This window comes from Carassius gibelio, chromosome B3 (assembly GCF_023724105.1).
Source record: "Carassius gibelio isolate Cgi1373 ecotype wild population from Czech Republic chromosome B3, carGib1.2-hapl.c, whole genome shotgun sequence".
NCBI lineage: Eukaryota > Metazoa > Chordata > Actinopteri > Cypriniformes > Cyprinidae > Carassius > Carassius gibelio.
The window spans coordinates 46387254-46406904 of record NC_068398.1 but is presented as its reverse complement, the minus strand read 5'-3'; the positions used below and the strand labels follow the sequence as shown (position 1 = coordinate 46406904).

At 37.2% G+C, this 19651-nt stretch overlaps 1 protein-coding gene and 1 pseudogene across 1 annotated transcript; one reads left to right on the top strand and one right to left on the bottom strand.

Annotated features, from left to right (window-relative positions):
• Nucleotides 1–7231: 7231 nt before the first annotated feature.
• On the bottom strand, nucleotides 7232–14077 carry LOC127952307 (uncharacterized). The gene is made up of 7 exons (XM_052550692.1): nucleotides 14013–14077; nucleotides 13467–13499; nucleotides 11637–11830; nucleotides 10349–10503; nucleotides 9222–9655; nucleotides 8907–9112; nucleotides 7232–7700 (listed from the first exon to the last, which is right to left on the bottom strand). The coding sequence occupies exons 1-7, from the start codon at nucleotides 14026–14028 to the stop codon at nucleotides 7512–7514; spliced, it is 1227 nt and encodes a 408-aa protein (XP_052406652.1). The 5' UTR covers nucleotides 14029–14077; the 3' UTR covers nucleotides 7232–7511.
• A 2999-nt stretch (nucleotides 14078–17076) lies between these two features.
• On the top strand, nucleotides 17077–18825 carry LOC127953063 (piggyBac transposable element-derived protein 4-like; annotated as a pseudogene).
• The last annotated feature ends 826 nt before the right edge of the window (nucleotides 18826–19651 follow it).

The following is a 19651-nucleotide window of genomic DNA, read 5'->3' as shown; positions in this document are numbered from 1 at the left end:
TCACATTTAAACATGCAACGATTTCTTAATCAGTTTACAGACAAATGTCTTTTTCCCAATAGGTTATGTCAAAATAAAGGGCAGGTAACGAATAACAAAAATGCATGTTGTTTTATTAAAGGAAAAAATATATTTATATATAAAATATAAATTAAAATATAGGCATAATATATTAAAATATTGACATTTTGCATATTAATCCATGTAGCCTACCCCCCTAAAATAGGCTACCACTTTTAATGCTCGGATGCAAAGTAAACCACAATTTATTTCGAATAATATAACGCATAATTAATATAATAAAAATAATACTGCACACCTTTTAAATGTGTCCAATCTAAAATATGGTTTAATACCATGTAGCTTAGAAAATATAAGCACAGACTCTTTCTCTTTCTCGTTCTAAGAAATGCATATAACTTCATGAATACCAAACTTTCTTCTGTGAGTATTAAATATTAAATATATTAAATATTTAAACTATAGTGTATTTCTTTCATTTTCCGTGACTGAAGCAGTCAAATGTAACACATCAGCGAGGCAAAACTGACGTCTATTTGCGAAAATGTGCTTTGATGTGCTTGTTTGATAACTTGTGGTTAAAGCACCACTCAGCGGTCAAAGGCTGCAAATGCACTTTACACTGCCGCCACGGCGGTAGGAGTGGCGGTAAAAGCAGCGTTTTGGATGTCTAGTTAGTGTATATATATATATATTTTTTTATCTTTGCAAATAATTTTTAAAAGTGCAAATGCTCCTTTAGGTTGGATGTCGAATCCTTCGATGAAGAAAGTGTTTTCTTTGCTGGAAGGCACAGTTTGCACTGTACAACGTTGTTTGCAATTTCTTCTTTTCAAACAAAATAGCAGTGGAATTTCCATGAAATTAACGTATTTTGCAACAGTGATTCAATCTGCGTCTGAGGAGATTGTAGACAGCTGTTATTTGCGCATGCACCAGCGAGTGGCACACGTGAGTCGCGTGAGTCATTAATCAAACTGCGCTTAATATAGTGTTATTATGCCAAAATACTGATTTATTTAGTTTTAAATGAAACCATTGTAATCCTGAAAGTATTCCCCCTTTTTTCAAAATGTAATTATAATCTGATTACTACATTTTTTGACGTAACTGTAACGGATTACAGTTACTGTATTTTTGTATCCTGATTACGTAACGCCCCAACCCTGTTACGGGGTAAGTAAAACATACAATCATATCTCATATCTTAAAGACCTAGCTTTTTTTTTTTTTTTTTTTACCTCAGCTTCCTCTTTCAGACAGAGAAACACTTAATAGACACAGACCCTAAATTATACTTGAATGTGTTGTTGTTCATGTTATCTAAACACCCTGAAACTAAATAATTTTACTCTTAAGCTGCAGCAAAGTCAGATTGTGCAGAAGAATCATCTGTTTCGGTCTTGTCCTGGTGGTCCTCTGAGACAAGGTCTTTACAGGGGATCTGTATCTGGGGCTCTAGTTGTCCTGGTCTCCGCTGTCTTTCAGGGCAGTAGAGGTCCTTTCTAGGTGCTGATCCACCATCTGGTCTGGATACGTACTGGATCCGGGCGACTGCAGTGACCCTCTGATCTGCACACAGACTGGATCTGGTGGCCACGGTGACCTCGGAACAAGAGAGAAACAGACAAATATTAGCGTAGACGCCATTCTTCTAATGATGTACCAAGTACATCGGGTGTTATGGGAAGTGTTTCCGGTTCCGGTTAACCTAATTAATGCAGCCTAAAAATCCTTTAATGGATTTGGATATTAAAAACACATTAGTTTGTTATGTTTAAGCCAGGTTAAAGAGATGGGTCTTTAATCTAGATTTAAACTGCAAGAGTGTGTCTGCCTCCCGAACAATGTTAGCTACGTTAGAGCCCTGCACGGGCCTCAAATCTAGGCCCGAGCCCGGCCCTGGCCATGAGATGCTCAGGCACTAGCCCGACCCGTGTCCCACAGCTCTTCAGAATTATCAGCCCGAGTCCGACACGAGCCCATGTTTTTATTTATTTATTTTATTACACAGCGGAAGCCTGTCCTATTTGCAACAATTAAAAAAAATGGGTCAGTTTTGTGTTATGTTTCTTTTCATTTCTTTATCAAGTTAATTTAGAAAAATGTTTGGAGCATTTTTTTAAAATGACGATTAACGTTAAACAGCCGAGCCAACAGCGAGTAGCCTAAAACATATTTAATCAATTATGCCTCTCAAATTAACGCTAATAGGCTACTTTACTTTCCTACAATAAAATCCATACATAAAACACTTAAAGCATATCACACAAACAGTTGTTTATTTACAAACAGTTGTTTATAATGTTTATTTATTAAACCACAGTGAGTAAAATAAAATAAAAAAATTGAAATACTGAGGCAGGCTCGCAACAGCGCTCACAAATGAAATGAGAAATAGCCTAAAATCTAAACAAATTAAAAACAAATTTGCATGTTATCTTACCTCAGAAATGCACCACAGAACGTCCATTCTTTTTTTCCATTAGTTCCCAAAAGTTAAACTAAATAAAGTCCAGCCAAATGAAAAGTTAGTACAGTCTCTAACAGAGCATCGTGGAGAAAAAGAATAGCATCCAGAGTGGAAGGTTTTAACCCAGTCCTCCTCTCTTCTATCACTCTTCCCGCTGCACTGAAGACACGTTCGCTGCTGCTGCTGGCGGGACACTAAACACAGAGCAAGCCAGTCTGGACAGTTGCGGTAGCAGGGTCTCTTGCTGTTTACATTTAAATTACTTTAGAGGCCTATAATTGCTACTACTAGGTACTCCATACTGCACTTGTGATCTTCATTCACTGCTACGAACTGATGGCGGTCATATAAGTATGATTTAAACCTTGCTAATGCACTTCCACTGATGCCTACAAATTGTTCAAATCTATGCAAAAGAATGTTTTGGTCAATTGTGTCAAACGCAGCACTAAGATCCAATAAAACTAATAGAGAGATACAACCATGATCAGATGATAAGAGCAGGTCATTTGTAACACTAAGGAGAGCTTTTCTAGTATCTTGGACAGAAAAGGGAGATTTGAGATTGGTCTATAATTAACTAGTTCTACCAGAAAGACTCGGGAGATAAAATAATGTACGAAGCATACATTTATTGACAGCTCAGCAAGCACAATTATACATTTCTTTGGCGGAAGGCCCTGTCCATGGTTTGTTATCCGAGGGTAGCGAATCTGCATTTCCTGCCTGAAGACGAAGGCAGCCGACCCCCAAAATTAGGTGGATTATGAGACCTCCAGACGGGGCCAGCCTTCCCCCCAAAATAAGGCAGTTCAAAAGTATACCCACCAGTTGTGAATCCTAAGGTTCCTGAAAACTATAAAGAGAGAGTTAGCATGATTTTTTTTATTTAAATCAGACATATACAGGCCTCGATAGACCATACAGAAATAGCAGCGATGGGCCAGACACAGACAGCCACAATAGGCAGACACAGACAGCCTCGATAGACCGTACATAAATAGCCACGATAGGCCAGACACAGACAGCCACAATAGGCAGACACAGACAGCCTCGATAGACTGTACATAAATAGCCACGACTATGGTTGATAGACCATACAGATATAGTAACACCACCACCAGTAGTTGCATGAATTTACCTGATTAGTTACTGGAGAGCTTGCTGAGCTTCGAGAATGGTTTTTGAATCAGGTCTGATGTATGATTCAAATGCTGAGGAAGACCATCTGCCCATGATCTTAATAGCTGATGTAGAGATGCCTCGTTCAGCTGCTGAAGTAGCTGCCCCAATTCTGAATGAATGGCCAGTATAGAGAGAAGGGGGATAGACTGCAGCTTTTGAGAACAGTGGTTAAGTGAGTTCTAAAACAGGCCTTGGAAAGGGGTGCTCCGTTAGGTAAAATAGAGAGTGGTGCATTTTTAGAAGTTTGAGGTCTGATTTTAAGAAATTTCACCATGCAGAGAAGGGAAAGAATTTATTATTGATTTTTGAATTTGTTAAGGTGACACCAGAACCTTGCACATCGGTTTTGAGTGCTTGAGGAAGAGTGTGAAGAATTTAGGTCCGAATCGTAGATCAGAAAGGAAATGCCGCGAGCAGGATCAAATTGATGAGTTTTGAAGTGAATTCCCCTGGACGCATAAACCCGTAGAAGACAGATAAAATGCTGCTTCGAAAAGAATATTGAGGTACTTAATAAGAAGGCCATAGCAGACGGAAGTAATTAATTTTTGCAATATGGGCAGGGTAATAGGCAGAAGTTTGTCTTTAATTTTGTTGCAAGATTTAGCTAACCCCTTAAGTAGTAATAGAAGGAATATTCAGAAAAGGCTTTGAAAATTAGGATTATAAAATTTAGCGTAGAATTGGATGCTGGCAAGGAGTCTGCGAATAGAGAAATTTTAAGATTGCAATTTTTTACAATTAAAAACGAGAAAGGAGCAAACGGTCGAAATTGGAATAGGAAACACAGAATTTGGAAGGAAAAACATTAGAAAGCGGACCATGCAGACGTGTAGGCTTGATTGTAGAGGGAGCGACGCCTTTAGAAATGTGACTTCTAGCTGACGTAAGCAGGTCGTTTAGTTTAGTATTATGTCTGCTAACGGAGGGCAGATTGAAGGATCCGGGTTGGCTGAGGGGCACAGCTGTCTGAAAGTTTGAAAGTGTAAAGTGGAGGCCGCAACAGCCAAGTAAGACTGAAGTCGATGTTATGATAGACAGAATGAACCGACACCAGTAGATGCGCGAAATAAACAAGCCTTGATTGTAGCTTAAAGTCTGCATAAATCGAATTGACTTAAGCTTACTAGCACACATTGCTAATCTTGATGTAGACAATTAACATTGTTTGTCTTCGTAATCTTTTATCGAAATTTGAACATTTCCATTCTGTAATGCATAATTTTTTTGTTGATGACGTCAGTTTGATAGCATGTGCAGAACCTCCTTAACACGCCCCTCCAGCCGTTAGTTTGCTATGAGTGAGACGGAGACCAGGAGCGCAAACAAACCATGCTTGCTAATTAATATTCGGTTTAAACTGGAGATATGTCACTACTCGGAATAAAGTCAGCAGCAACTACCGTGTCACGTGGACTTTAAGATGCCTGCTGAGCATTGAGCCGAATCTTACCTACGACTCAAATGAAAGGGTCCATATAAGCATCAGCTTGGTAGAGCCAGTGTTCACAATAGCGCTGGTCCAAAAGTAAGCCATGTAAAGATGAGGTGAGAGCAGCGGTTCCTTGCATCTGCAACCATAGAATCCACTCGAGTATGAAGCATTTCAGGAACAGACGCAAATGAAACAATAACTGAATAAACAAAGATTAAAGGATAGGATTAAAACAACAAATCTTAAGTGTGCTAGACGAAGCATTTTTTTTTTTACAGAAATAGGAACAATCTTTATCAGTATAAAAGATTGTAGCTTTTATTACGAGCCTTAAAATGCCTCATTACGAAGGAGTTATTCAGATCATTGCATGCACTATGATCAACATCTTAACTATGCAGTGCGAGTCTGCTAGATAAACAAGCACGAAATGCCCAGTGCTTTATTTAGAAAGTGTGAGTATAAATCCTTGCAGAGAAAAAATTAATGCCCAAGCGCCACAAGTTCATAGAACAAAATGATACTTATAATGCTGTAGACTGATGAAGTGATGGAGGCGAGATGCCGAAAGAGACCAGCACCCTTGATTCTGTCTGCTGGTCCGGAGAGACTTCATTCGTGCAGGTTCACGTGAGCGTACAGATGAAATATTTGTTGATTGAGACCAAAGTTTTTTGCAGGTGATGAGACCCGAGCAGCACTGATGCGACATCTCGGAAAGCACCGGCGTTGCCAAGACCGTATTTTTTTTTTTTTTGCTGAGGGTTGCTATTTCTGTCCGGGGTTTGAGGTGAACCCAATAGTGTCATATATAGCCCCTAGAATGTGAATTCTATCGATAAATCCCTTTTGAAACGCGATTGGGCTATTTTTTAGAAGTAACTGGCAGTTTTGAGAAAACCTGGCAACCCTGGAAAGCACACAGAACTCCGCCAATGTTCCACAACCTCTGCCGAGAAAGCTTGTATATCATCCAACACGAACGACCACAGATAATCACCGCGACACGGAGCAAAGCCAACGATCCCGTGTGCATCTTAGAGGAACGTCAAACTCTCGATAGTTTGCAGGACACAAACTTAACCATAGCAAGTAAATAAATAAACACAACAGCTTGAGCAAGGAACAATCGCGTTGGAAACTGCGGTTGTTGTCGTGTCAGCATCTGCGAACTCAAACATGTGTAAGTACGATCTTTTATACAGGAGTATAAAGACGTGATTGGATAATGATGAAGGTAATTAGTGACGAAGTGATTGAGTCTTCCTGGCAGAACTTAGGCTAAAGCTCCCATTTCTTTGGGGTAAAGTTGTGTTTTTTTTTTTTTTCATGAGAGGCTTAATAACAGCCAGTTTGAAGGTTTTGGGGACATATCCTAATGACAATGAGGAATTAATAATATTTAGAAGAGGATCTATGACTTCTGGAAGCACCTATTTTAGGAGCTTAGATGGTATAGGGTCTAACATACATGTTGTTGGTTTAGATGATTTACTACGTTTATACAATTCTTCCTCTCCTATAGTAGAGAATGAGTGGAACTGTTCCTCAGGGGGTCTTTAGTGCACTGTCTGATGTGATACTGTAGCTGACGGCTGAATGGTTGCAATTTTATAGTATCGATTTTAGAAGTAAAGTAGTTCATAAAGTCATTACTGCTGTGGTGTTGGGAAATGTCAACACTTGTTGAGGCTTTATTTTTCGTTAATTTAGCCACTGTATTGAATAAATACCTGGGTTATGTTTGTTTTCTTCTAAAAGAGAAGAAAAGTAATTGGATCTAGCAGTTTTTAATGCTTTCCTGTAGGATAGGTTACTTTCCCGCCAAGCAATACGAAATACCTCTAGTTTTGTTTTCCAGCTGAAGGAGCAACTGTATTTAAAATGCTAGAAAAGAGATAGTCCATAGTTTCTGTTACATCATCAAGTTGTTCTGAGGTTTTGGATATGCTAAGGAATTTGGATACATCAGGAAGATAACTTAAAAAGCAGTCTTTTGTGGTAGAAGTGATGGTTCTTCTTTTGATATATGGATGGAAGCAGAACTGTAATGATACCTGATGTATTGTGAACCGAAGCATTAGAAATGGCTTTTTAAAGGATTTGGCTACAATGAATGATGTTTCATTTGTTTTTATTGTGGGACATAGACATTAATCAAGTGACCAGACCACAAGAACTGTATACAGCATGATAAAAATGCAAAGCGATTTTGAAAGAGATGGCCATAAATTGATCCAAATAAAATTCCTAACATCATCTTATTAAAGAAGTTGTATATGTGGAACTGTAATTAAACATGTTCAAGGGCAGTTGTAAAGATTAAAAAGAATTAAGAAAATGCCAAGAGAAGCTGTATGCATTGATTTGTGTAAGGCGCCTTCAGGAAGCATCAGTTCAGGGTGTCACTGCTGGCGGATCTGGATTGATTTTCTTCAGCTTCTCTGTGATAGACAAGTATTGCTTTTTCCTCTCCTCCTCAGAGAGTGAAGATGGATTGATCTCCAGGAATTTATATGCATTTTTAGACTGAACACTGAAGACGCCTTGAGCTTTCTGACAACTCGCACCAAATCTCTTCCAGTACTGAAAGATAAAGACATGCCACCATTAATCACATTTACTAAAATATATTATATTAAATACACAGACATAACTGAACCAGTTTCAACTTCAATAATGAGCTGCACTGATAATAATAATAATAATAATAATAATAATAAAAAAAACCTGTAATGATACATGGGGAAAAATCTAAAAAGCAAAAAAATAAATCCTACATTTTTTCATGATGATTTTAAATAGTTAATTCAATTTAAAATTTTAAAGTCATCCAAAGTCTCCAGATATTGAACCTCAATTTTATTTCAATGGAAAATAACCCCTCCTATTTTTATCTGTTTATTCATTTAGAGCAGGAGCCTGATGTCCTACAGCTGATAGATTGAGAATTAGGCTGGAAATTCACCTGTGGTTTTTCTTACTAAATAACTCAAAAGCAGTAGAAATGTCTATGCTGGTGCCTCCAAAATGTACAGTTAGCCTAGAAATTCCAGAATAAAGCTATATTTTTACTAGGCTACTTGTAAAAAAATGTAGTACTAATGTCTACATGAATATTAAAGTGTGTAACTTGTGATAAAATGTAGACGTAACACAAAACAGGTGCCTAAAAAGCTATTATAGCTATATATTGGGCATTACTGCCACTATATGATTTTATCTGACTTGACTGTGTTTTGTCACCAGATGGTTTTAATCTGACCCAATACAATACCATTTCCTACAGTTTGTCTTGTATTTAATTTACAGAATTATAGATTTTCAGTCTTGAGGTTATATGAATATGCTCATTTGCATATGCAAATAAATGGCAAATAAGATAAATAAACATGTAAATAAAATAAAATCATAAACATGGATAATGTTACAATACTGTTTATCTCCCCTGTCATTTCTGACCTGAACCAGCCGGTTCTTTTAAGGGCTCCATGGTATGCACAACTGTGCATTTACTTATTTTATTTTTTTTCTTCTGTCACACAGAATTTAAAGTCACACGGCTTCCTCATCTGATTGTAGTTAAGATGGTAATAACTTTCAATGATTAGACACTAGCATCTTGCTTGAGATTACAAAACTCTTTGCTTGGGATCCTGGAAAATATAGCATCAGCTGTACACTATTAATCAGAGTATATTATGGATAAATTAAAAAAAGTGAGAACTCAAGGGATTTCATGAAAGGCATAATCAAATCACATCAGGAACATTTGCTCAACATCTAACTTACCTTTGCTGCATCTTCAATGGACTTTATAAACTCAATCTTCATGTCCTCCATGTCAACCATTTCCTCCCCAGCAAAGGTTTTATCTCTCAGCGTTTTCAGAATAGCATCCACCTTCTCCCAAAACTTTTTCAGATCAACCAGAATTTGTTGGATTTGAGTAAGACACAGCTGGACTTCCGTCAGGTTGTCAGGATTGGGAATCTCACCTGGAATGATTTATGAGAGATTATTGTGAAGAACATGTCAAGAGCATATCATGCATACAGATGAATTTACTGTATGTTTGTAACAATAAAATCATAGAGAGACTCTTACCCATCCGTATTTTACAGTTGGCCAGCTGCAGCTGAAGATCAAGCTGCTTGGTTTTGATGTTCCTCTCTTCATTTCGTAGAAGGCTCTTCTCAGAGTCGAGTTGTTTCTGTGCTCTGTCCAGAGCGATGGCAGTAGGCTGCTTCATAGCATCTGGATAGCCTATAAAAAAGGCAAGTAACTTCACAGTCCAGTGGCAATGTTCTTCCTGAAATCTTCTGATGAAGCTGTTCAGTTCATCAGTGTTTCTTTTTATTTGATTCTCATTCATCTCCACTTTGTCGACAACTCTTTTCAGATCCAGTTGGAGCTTGTTCAGAGCATCCTCCAGACCCTTCATCTCATCAGATTTTTTCTCTTTTTTTTCTTTGGTCTCTGCTTGTTCTTGATACACGTCACTGGTGCATGTTTTCACACTTGCGTTGTGTTTATCATATCTGAAAAATACAGTGCATTTAAAATAAATAACTGAATACAGCGATGTGGTCCAGATTTCATTTGCACAAGACAAGACACTGAACAATTTTCTTACTGAGGGCAAATGTAATTCTATACAAAAGTTCAATAGGAACTTTCACACTGGAGGAATCTTTTCATAGTTCTTAGAACTATTGGTGGAAGTTCCCAGTATTTGTCGTGTTTGCACCGCAGGAACTAGGAACGGTTTTATTTCTAGGAACTCTGTTTGGAGGAACTAAATTAGCTCCTACTTCAGGGTAGGGTCTAAAATATTTCTACAGGAGCTGTTGTGCATCTCTGATCAATACAGCAGTCTTCGCTTTCTAAATGAATCAAAAAGAAGAGTGCTCACTAATGTAGAGAAGACCTCCCTATTATTATTTTTTCATGCTTAAACAGTAACTTTACACTTATAACTTTTATAGTATCTATACCTATATACATTGACACTTTTTACAAAATATATATTATTTTTATCACCAAAAACATCTTGTGGTCCATGGCCCTGAATAGCAATTTATTTAAATACTTAAAAATAATCACCATCTGTACAAACAAGACAACAACAACAAAAGATAACTTTGGACATCAAATTTACTTGCAATTATAAAATCACCGAGGTGTTTCCCCTTTGAATTAAGTTGGCTATAAGATATTACTAATATTTTCACCTCTTCACAATGTCATCCACTTGTGTTATGATGTCAGCGATCCACTCTTTGGCTTTCATCAGGTACCTCACTGCCAAAACAGGTTTGTTCTTCTCCACGGCTGCTTTCAACATTGGAAACAGGGAGGTGACCAGGTTGGAGCTCATGCCGACACACTACGAGACAACATAAATCAGTAAGTTAATCATGTGATAGACTAGTAAGTCATGACAATTCACAGTGACTACACAACCATATACAGTTAAAAACATCAGTGAATCATAACAGTGTAGTAAATCTGAAGTTATTTGACTCTGTCATGACTAATGGTGGTCATTTCTTATTTTCTAGTTTTTCTCTTCCTGTTCTAGCCCATTGTGACAAGTTTGAGTCCAAATATTGTCCAGTGTTCCTGTACTCTTTAGTTCTTCTGCTAGCTGCGTGTTGCTGTGTTGTCTTGTGATACAAAGCAGTCACACATTTAAGATTATTATTATTATCTTCATGCATGGTCAACTTTGTTTTTAGACTGCTTCTAAATTTTTTCCACCCAGTTCCATGGTATTCTAGCTTTGCCTTCTCTGCACTTTCCTTCCTGTGATGGACTGAAGCTCTATCTGTGAATCTTTCTTTGCTGATTTTGAATTTAAATTTTTAATTTTTAAATTTCAAATTAAAATGACAGCAGCATTCGATCAGCTTTTCCCTGTTTTTCTGTGCATTCTTCAGTCCACAGACCTCAGCGGCACAGAGCGAGAAACAGAGGACAAGTTGTGTGTTTATCAATAGAATGTTATAATATCTGCACCTGTGCAGTTCTTTGTCATTAATCCAGTTTGTATCATTAAGTATCATAGATCATCATGATACATGATGATACAAGATGTCACGGGGAGCAATCGGTTCCCCATCTACTGTAAAGTTTTCACTGCGTTCACCCCTCATCACACCACAGCTGGTTCTTCCAGCGAAAATTTAACGATAGCCGTAACACATGTGAACTCATACTTTATAAAACGATCACGTTGCCATTTACATTTGAAAATGTAACGTTCAGTATAAAAGATATTACAGTGCATTTGGCATTAACTAGGCCTACTATACAATCATGCACAGAATTGATTAAAGACAGTGACAGAGAACATCTTTTGAAAGTTAATCACAGCATCCACATAATCCAAATGTTAAAGGGGGAAAGACTCTTTTTGAATAAACATTTAAATCAAGACTGATAGCTGACATGTTTATATTTAATTATTTAATTATATTAAATTTTTAGCTTGTGTGTATGATTAATTATGCCTCATACTCTCAGCAGAAGGGCTTCGGAGGATCCGAACAGCAGCTGTGTTTCAATAGCTTGATCTCTGATCAGACGCTCCAGCTTTGGGAATCCTCCCAGACTCAGGAAAGTCAGGTGATAAAGGAGAGCCGTTCGCTCCGCAGATGGAAGAAGCTCGTGAATGAAATCTGCTCTCATTATAGCGTTGTCATCGACAGTCTCTGAAATATTTGAAACATTTGTGATGGTTAACACCCGTTGGCATTCAATAGCTAATGGTTTGATCCTAACAAGAAAAGTAGGCTACAATGTTAAGTTAAAATGTGTTGCAGCTTGCTTGAGCAGCTTATTATACAAACCTAGAAATGCATGGATAATACATTGTTTATATTTACTGAGTTTAAACTAAAGTCTATGATTATGAAATATTGTTACGAAATACACTATTTGGTTGACATAAATTCAGATATAAATGTAATTTAAAAAATAAATAAATAAACTAATATAGATTTTCAAATATTGCACCTGTCAAACATAGTATATTTTGCCGTCAATACTGTTGACGTTGTCCTTTATTCATTAGGCTTTATATTTATGCTTAACATGAAGTATAGCCTTCCACAACTGTGAACAAGGGTGATCCAAATCACGTGAAGTAAAATGGTGTATCAACTCATTACGTTAGACCTTTCATAACATATCTGAGAATCATCTTAATACAAATTTTGTTAAGTCATGAAGTAACAAAAGATGCCGATTAAAGCTGCCTTAAAACTGTGAATTCAAGTATTTATTATTTATTCGTCACATTTACAGCAGATCCGAATCAAGTTCAGCAGCGGCATCTCTTAAAGTAGAAGCCAAAATAAACTAATAACCAGCTGATGTGGTCTGTTAATCAAACATAAAATTAAAAAGCAGAAATCAATAACTTCTGTAGTTTTAAGCTTTATCTTTATTCAACTTTATTAAATTATGATATATTTTTTTTTTTTAGCTGAAGGGCACAGCTGACATATCACATATAATGGGTTTATGTGAAGATTGTTTTAAGTTCGCTTAAATTATAAGTAATTTTTTTAAGTCTTATAATTTGATGGCCCCCAGTATATTAAAGAAGATCAGAGCCTCTACTTTTAAACAAAAAAAATCTGTTTTATTCTAGCTTAAAGCATCCTTTTTATTTTAAATCAACACTTGAATTTTAGGAAGGTTTCCAAAAAAATACATAATATTGAGAAAAAAGGTGAGAAAAACAAAAAATGTTTTACCAAAAACTACATATGGATAATATTCAGTACGATGATCAAAGCATAAATCCAGAAAATCGTTTTCCATCAACACCTCCAAAGCTTTCACAGACACCACTTCCTGGATTAACATTTTACTCCGTAACATTATGTAGTTTTCATTTATATGCTGTCTATTGCTGATGATCACATTATTATTTATCATATGCATCTGTTCACAATAAGAGATCGCTAGTTTCTCCATCCTGTTCACATGTTTTTTTGTTCTGGAGGTCTTGTACTGGTTCAGATGATGTAATTGCGCCCCCGAGTGTTTAACAGTGAAAAGACGGAAAGCCGTAAAAACTTGTCTTTGGCGGGGAAGCGTTTTCTTCTAAAAGATGAGATAAGTCGTCAATGGCGTGGAAAGAGTTAAACATAGTCTCTGTGCCATGTACACATGCTATGTACATATATTTATTAAGATAAATGTTATGTTTATTGTCCCCCCCACTGTTAGATTAAATTCAAGCCCTTGATATTAAGTAATGATAAGGTAAATATTATGATTTATAGTGTTACCGATGACTTTTGTGATTGTATTTGCTTTGTTTCAGTATAAACATACCTAACTCAGCTGGTATCAGCTCTCCACAGGTTTCTGCAATTAAAAGAGAAAATAAAAAGGTAAAAAATGGAATCAACAGTGCAATGAACAGCTATAGCTAAAAATAGCACATATTCATGTGCTAACATAACTAAAAATAAAAAGAGACTACCATCAGTGTTTCTAAATGAGCAGCATGCACTGCAGCACTGTCTTCTTATATATGCTATTCAGCCCAACGCAACACAACTGTAAGGTCTGTGCCACGGTTTCACACCAAAAGACCACATTTTACGTAAAAAGTTTTGAGAGTTTAAAGATATTCTGTTGATTTTGAGGGTGTGTCCTTCCTGGGGTCTTTCATGGAAATACCACATGTATTTAGGAGATGTAGTGAAGTAAAAGGAAATAGATGGTTTATCTAAATTTTATGTAATAAACTTTTTCCAAAGTAGACACTACAGATATGTATTTTTGATTGAGTAAAAACATTTGAGTACTGTCCACCGCTACACAGAACTATCATTTCAGGCTAAATGAATGAGTTTAAATTGGAAGGTGTCTTACCTGTAGTTTTAGCCATGTTTTCTTAATGAACGTTCTATGGCGAAGTATCCAACTGTAAGGACTCTAAAATAATGAGAAAAGATGTGATGTAAGAAGAATCAACAGAATATAAGCCTAAACATTTTTGTAACGGAAGGTGTGAATTTACAATCACCTCATTTTGTATTATATTTTCAGTAATCAGATAATGTTTTTTAGTACACTGATCCACTTATATTTTTAGTTAATCTGACTTTCATTTATCTTTTACACAAAATTGTTATATTATCAGATCTCAACATAATGTTTAAAAAAAGTTACCACACACAACCAAAGCAAACGCTCTACTCTGAAAAGGGGCGCTGTAAGTGAACGTGATCGTTGCTCAGGCTAAAGTTTAGACAGGGGGCACAGAAAATCTAGCGGCGCTCCTGCTTCTGAACAATGGTAAAAACAAAACTCAAAAATCAAACTCTTCTGAATCTCAAAGCGTACTGTCAACTCTTTCTCTTTATTGGAAGATACATGAAACAACACTTAACACAACACATGCCCTTTTTCCCCTTACACTCCGAAGTGCCCTTTTTTTGTGTGGGGGGGGGGGGGGGGAGGGCTGTTCTTTCTCTTTTTTTCTCTCTCAATAAATCAATGCTATTAATAACCCTTTACTCTGTCTGTTTTACAAATATTTAGCCAATGCAACAGTAAACAGAGCTTGTGACTAAAATCTTGTTGGATCTGCTCAAACTGTCAGTTTGCCATATGCCATAACTTCACTCCCTCTTTCTCGACTGAATGAACTGAAGTTCCACAGCAGCAGTTCTGCCAAGCCCACGGGTCGAAGCGACTTCAACAACTTGATATTTAGCCCAGTTAATCGAATTTACCAGTGGAACGTAGACAAAAAACGTGTATATTTAACACCTGGAACGCAATTTTTTATGGGGAACCCCCCTCGAAACGCAATTGGGCTTTGGTTTTTGTGCCCCATTTTAGTAGCAATTGGGCAGGTTTTCTTGTGAAAACCTGGCAACCCTTGCCTGCAAAGCAGTTGAATGTAGTCTTGCAACTGTAAAGATCTCGTTTTTTTTAATAAATACAGCGTTTTTTTTTACGCCAGAAACACTATGTGTATAAGGCTCATATTTGAGGTTCCAGACAAGTGGGACCGGAGATAGCGGGCTAGCATTTGCCATCTAGTCATAGCTAATAGCCTACACTTAAATAGTCTGTGAAAATATAGACAGCAGCCTAGCAATTCATCTTTAATAAAATGAGATTTTGGCCTAATGTATTTTACAACAGGTAAAATGGAGCGCCCAAATAGCTACAACAAACTTTGTAAGCTGTTGATGAAAACATAGTAAATACATAGTAAATCTATTCAGATAAAGTTTTAAATAATTTATGCATTTTATATGCAATTTGATCACTAATTACAAGGTTTCTTTTGCCTAATGACTTTTTTTTAACCTGAACAAACCCTTCCAGGACGTTGCAGGGAGGGTTTTGTTTGATAGTAGTAATGCACATGCAATGATGGTTACACTTTTAATAATAACAAATAAAGTACATCAGTTTGGACAACAGTGTACTGATAGTGTTCTACTCACCTGTGATGTTTTCAGTGTTCTTTTCCAGCTGTCCTCTAGCAAACTACACCAGCCTTATATACAGTAGTGCTGCTATAGGGCAGGGCCTGCTGGATTTTTAAATTTAAATTTACATAGCACCTGAAGTCCTCCCAAAAATGTTCTAATAATTCTCCTGTTTTTTTTTTTTTTTTTTACTTTCCTCAGTGTGACTTTCATTAAATATAAAAAGTCTTTTCAAATCCAAAAATGGGTTAATGACGGTCTAAATGCACATTCGCACACATTCGCTGGTCAAAAACCCCGAAACTGCATTTGATGATCACCTAGGTAAAATATATTTCTAAGAAATGTCTTTGATTTATGATTGCCAATATACTTAATTTGTTAACATTTAATAATATTATATGGTTGTGTGGTTAATTCATGTTTACACTGTTAATATGTACATATTAGTTAGTTAGCTGGTTTATTTTATCAGGTATGAAGATACATGTTGAATATGATATTGTAATGACATGGCTATAGTTCATTATAATCTCCTATTTTGACTCTAATTGTGTTTAACCCTCAATTGGTTCTTGGGGTCTATATGACCCCAATCGACTTTTCCTTGATTAAAAAAAAGGGTTCCCTTCATCTGAGTGGAATAATATTTTGTGACTTTTCCTACATAATCTATCTACACACACAGACACAAAAAAACGGGCTTGATTCGGTTGTTCTGAAGGTATGTAAAAATTTTTTTTACACTTCTGGTCTTCGGGGTCAATATGACCACATTGAAATGAATGGGAAATGTGAAAAAAACTCAATATTTTTTCTTCATTTGTCAAAAAAAATCTATAAATACAGCATAAATCAGAACATTTTCACACAGAAATGAAGGCCTACTACTAGAGCATAAATGTGATGTAGAAAAGACATGCTCACTCACACACACACAAAAACACACACACACAAACAAACAAACACATGTATGTGTGTACTGCCACAGCATTTTTATAGAACTGGCAAAGGAAATCAGTCACAAATGCAGAACAAAGATATAAAAGGGTCAGACCTAATTCATGCAGACAAACACACAGGCACACACAAGCACACACACACATGCATACATATGCAAACATGCATTCTCTCTCTCTCTCACTCACACACACACACACACACAGACATATGCACACACTCTCTCTCTCTCACACAGACACACACACAGGTGTGACTGTCACAGAGAGAATTTGTATTTCTAATGAAGTCAAATGCAGAACACGTGTGAGTGAGACCTAATGCATGCACATGAACACTCACATGCAGAGAGAGCAAGACAGAGATGAAACAGAGATAAAAGACAACTGACTTTTTCCACTTTAAAAAGTTTACGTCTAGATGTAAGAGCTAGACGTGTGTTTGGAAAACAAAGGAATTGTTCCCATACAAAGGCTATAAAAGAGGGTCTTTGGTGTCCTGCACACAGTTCATTCTGTGCTGGCAGTATGACAAAGCGCTACACTCTCCTCGAGACACTGGACCATTTGCTGGATTCCAGCGAAACTGAAGATGCCTTGGAAGACTCTGAGCCAGAAGACTCTGAGCCTGAAGACTCTGAGCCCCCTGAAGACAACACAGGGTTAGAAGATTACCAGGAATCGGATGATGACTGTGAGGAGGGAGATGCAGATCAAACCTTTACTTCTAAAAATGGGCAAGTAACCTGGTCTACTACCCCACCTTCCCAGGGGCCAGGGAGAGCTTCAGCAGCACGTGTGACAAAGCTGACACCCGGACCAACAAGGTACGCATGTTCTCGTGTAGAGGACATAAAGTCATCTTTTTTATTGTTTTTTCCACCAAGCATCCAAAGAATCTTGGTGGAGATGACAAATTTGGAAGGCAAACGAGTATATGATGCTGACTGGAGGGATATCGACTGGACTGATATTGGGGCATTTATTGGTCTGCTTATTCTTCCCGGAGTTTATCGTTCTAACAATGAGGCCCTGTCCAGTTTGTGGGAGGCTGAAACTGGGCGTGCAATTTTTTTGTGCTGTAATGACTCTGAAAAGGTTAAAAACTTTATCAAGAGTCATCCGATTTGATGACAGGGCAACAAGACCTGCTCACCGAGAAACTGACAAGCTGGCACCAATTCGGGATCTGTGGGATTTATGGGTTGAGCGTCTCCCACTAATGTTCAACCCTGGTTCAGACGTAATGGTGGATGAGTGCCTGGTGCGATTTCGAGGTAGATGCTTATTCAAGCAATACATGCCTAGTAAGCCGGCGAAATATGGATTGGAAATCTGGGCAGCGTGTGACGCCAGAACGAGTTATGCATGGAACATGCAAGTTTACACCGGCAAACCTTGAGGTGGCCAGCCAGAGAGAAACCAGGGCATACTTGTGGTCCTTGATTTGACCACTGGTCTGCAGGGACACACAGTGACATGTGACAATTTCTTTACTTCCTATGCCCTTGGCCAGGAGCTCCTGAGAAGGAAATTGACCATGGTTGGCACAGTTCGAAAAAACAAACCAGAACTCCCACCTGCTCTACTGACCACGAGAGACCGAGCTGTATTTTCTTCTCTTTTTGCATTCAATGAAACACACACTATTGTTTTGTATTGCCCCAAAAGGCATAAAAATGTGCTGCTCATGAGCACATGTCACAAGGATGGCAAAATCAGTGACAGGGAGGACAAGAAGCCAGAGATCATCTTGGACTACAATCGCTGCAAAGGCGGAGTTGACAACCTTGACAAGGTATTTACAAATTGTATTATTTGATGCATTGTTTAGCTAATTTTCAAAGTTGCTGAGTTAGTAATAGACATTTCATTTCCTAGCAGATATACTAATTTGTTCGTGTGTGTGTGTGTGTTTGAAATATTGCAGATGGTTTCAAGCTACAGCTACAAGCAAACGACTAGTCGATGGCCAGTGGTTGTCTTCTCCACAATCCTCGATGTTTCGGCCATAAATGCCTTCGTGGTGTGGAGAGAAGTCAATCCATCATGGGAGAGAGGGAAGAGTATGAAAAGGAGGCTCTTTCTAGAGCAGCTGGGAAAAGCTCTGGTGTCCCCTCAGATCCGGAGCGACGACAACATGTGCCTCGTACACCAGCCTCTACAGGGATTCTGAAGAGACAACAACAGCATTTGTCCAACGAGCCAGGGCCCTCCACTGATCCACCCCCAAAATGAAAACAGTGTCAGGTTTGTCCACGGGCAAAGGACACCAAAACTGACAAGCAGTGCACAAACTGCAAAAGAGCCGTTTGTGCTGCTCATACGGTGTTCCTGTGCCAGATGTGCGTGGACTGATTATTGTTTTACAATTTGTTTTACATATATTTTTTTTTGTAGCTTGTTATTTGCTTTTATGTTCAGTGTTCAGAATGTTATTGTTTACATATTATTTATTTAATTTATTTTGCATTCTAAAGTTAATCATTTATTTTTACACTTTGTTCATTCAAATAATGCATACAACAATATGCAACTAAAATCTGACTCCAAGTCTTGTCCTTTAGGTGTGTTTTAGGTGGCATTTTTCTGTCATATTTCTGTGTCATTTTGTAAAAAACAGACATGTAAAAATGCATCAAAACTACAAAAATTCTACTATTCTAAAAATAATTATTTTAAATGTCCTTCTTAATATAAATTCACAAAATTTATTTCAAAAGTTGTAATACAAGCAGTTGGCAACATGCAGTAAAATGAATGGCTCTCTATTGCCTTTGCTGGTCAAAACTATTTCTTTCTTAAACTGCAAAGAATTTAGGTTTATCTCTAACCAGTAGAGTGCGTACTTCTACACATAACACCCAAATCAATATCCAGAAACAATTTAAATTAAATTTAGATCATAATTTAAGTGATTTTTTCATTAAAAATTAATATTTCACATGCAAGCTTATGTTGTAGTTGAGGAATTGTGTGGTAAATAGGTACAAAAGTACTTCATATCTCCCAAAACACAACATAAATGAATAGATGAGAAGTAAACAAAAAAAAAACATATATTATTTGTATAATTAAAAATGTATATTTTTTGTATAATTTC

What these genes read in the sequence shown, in the direction of transcription:
- LOC127952307 (XM_052550692.1), bottom strand. An exon ending in GCTGATACCAGCTGAGTTAG is followed by an intron (nt 11,831 to 13,466) that starts GTATGTTTATAC and finishes CAAATATTTCAG; the next exon opens with AGACTGTCGATGACAACGCT. An exon ending in CCATTGAAGATGCAGCAAAG is followed by an intron (nt 7,701 to 8,906) that starts GTAAGTTAGATG and finishes TTTATCTTTCAG; the next exon opens with TACTGGAAGAGATTTGGTGC.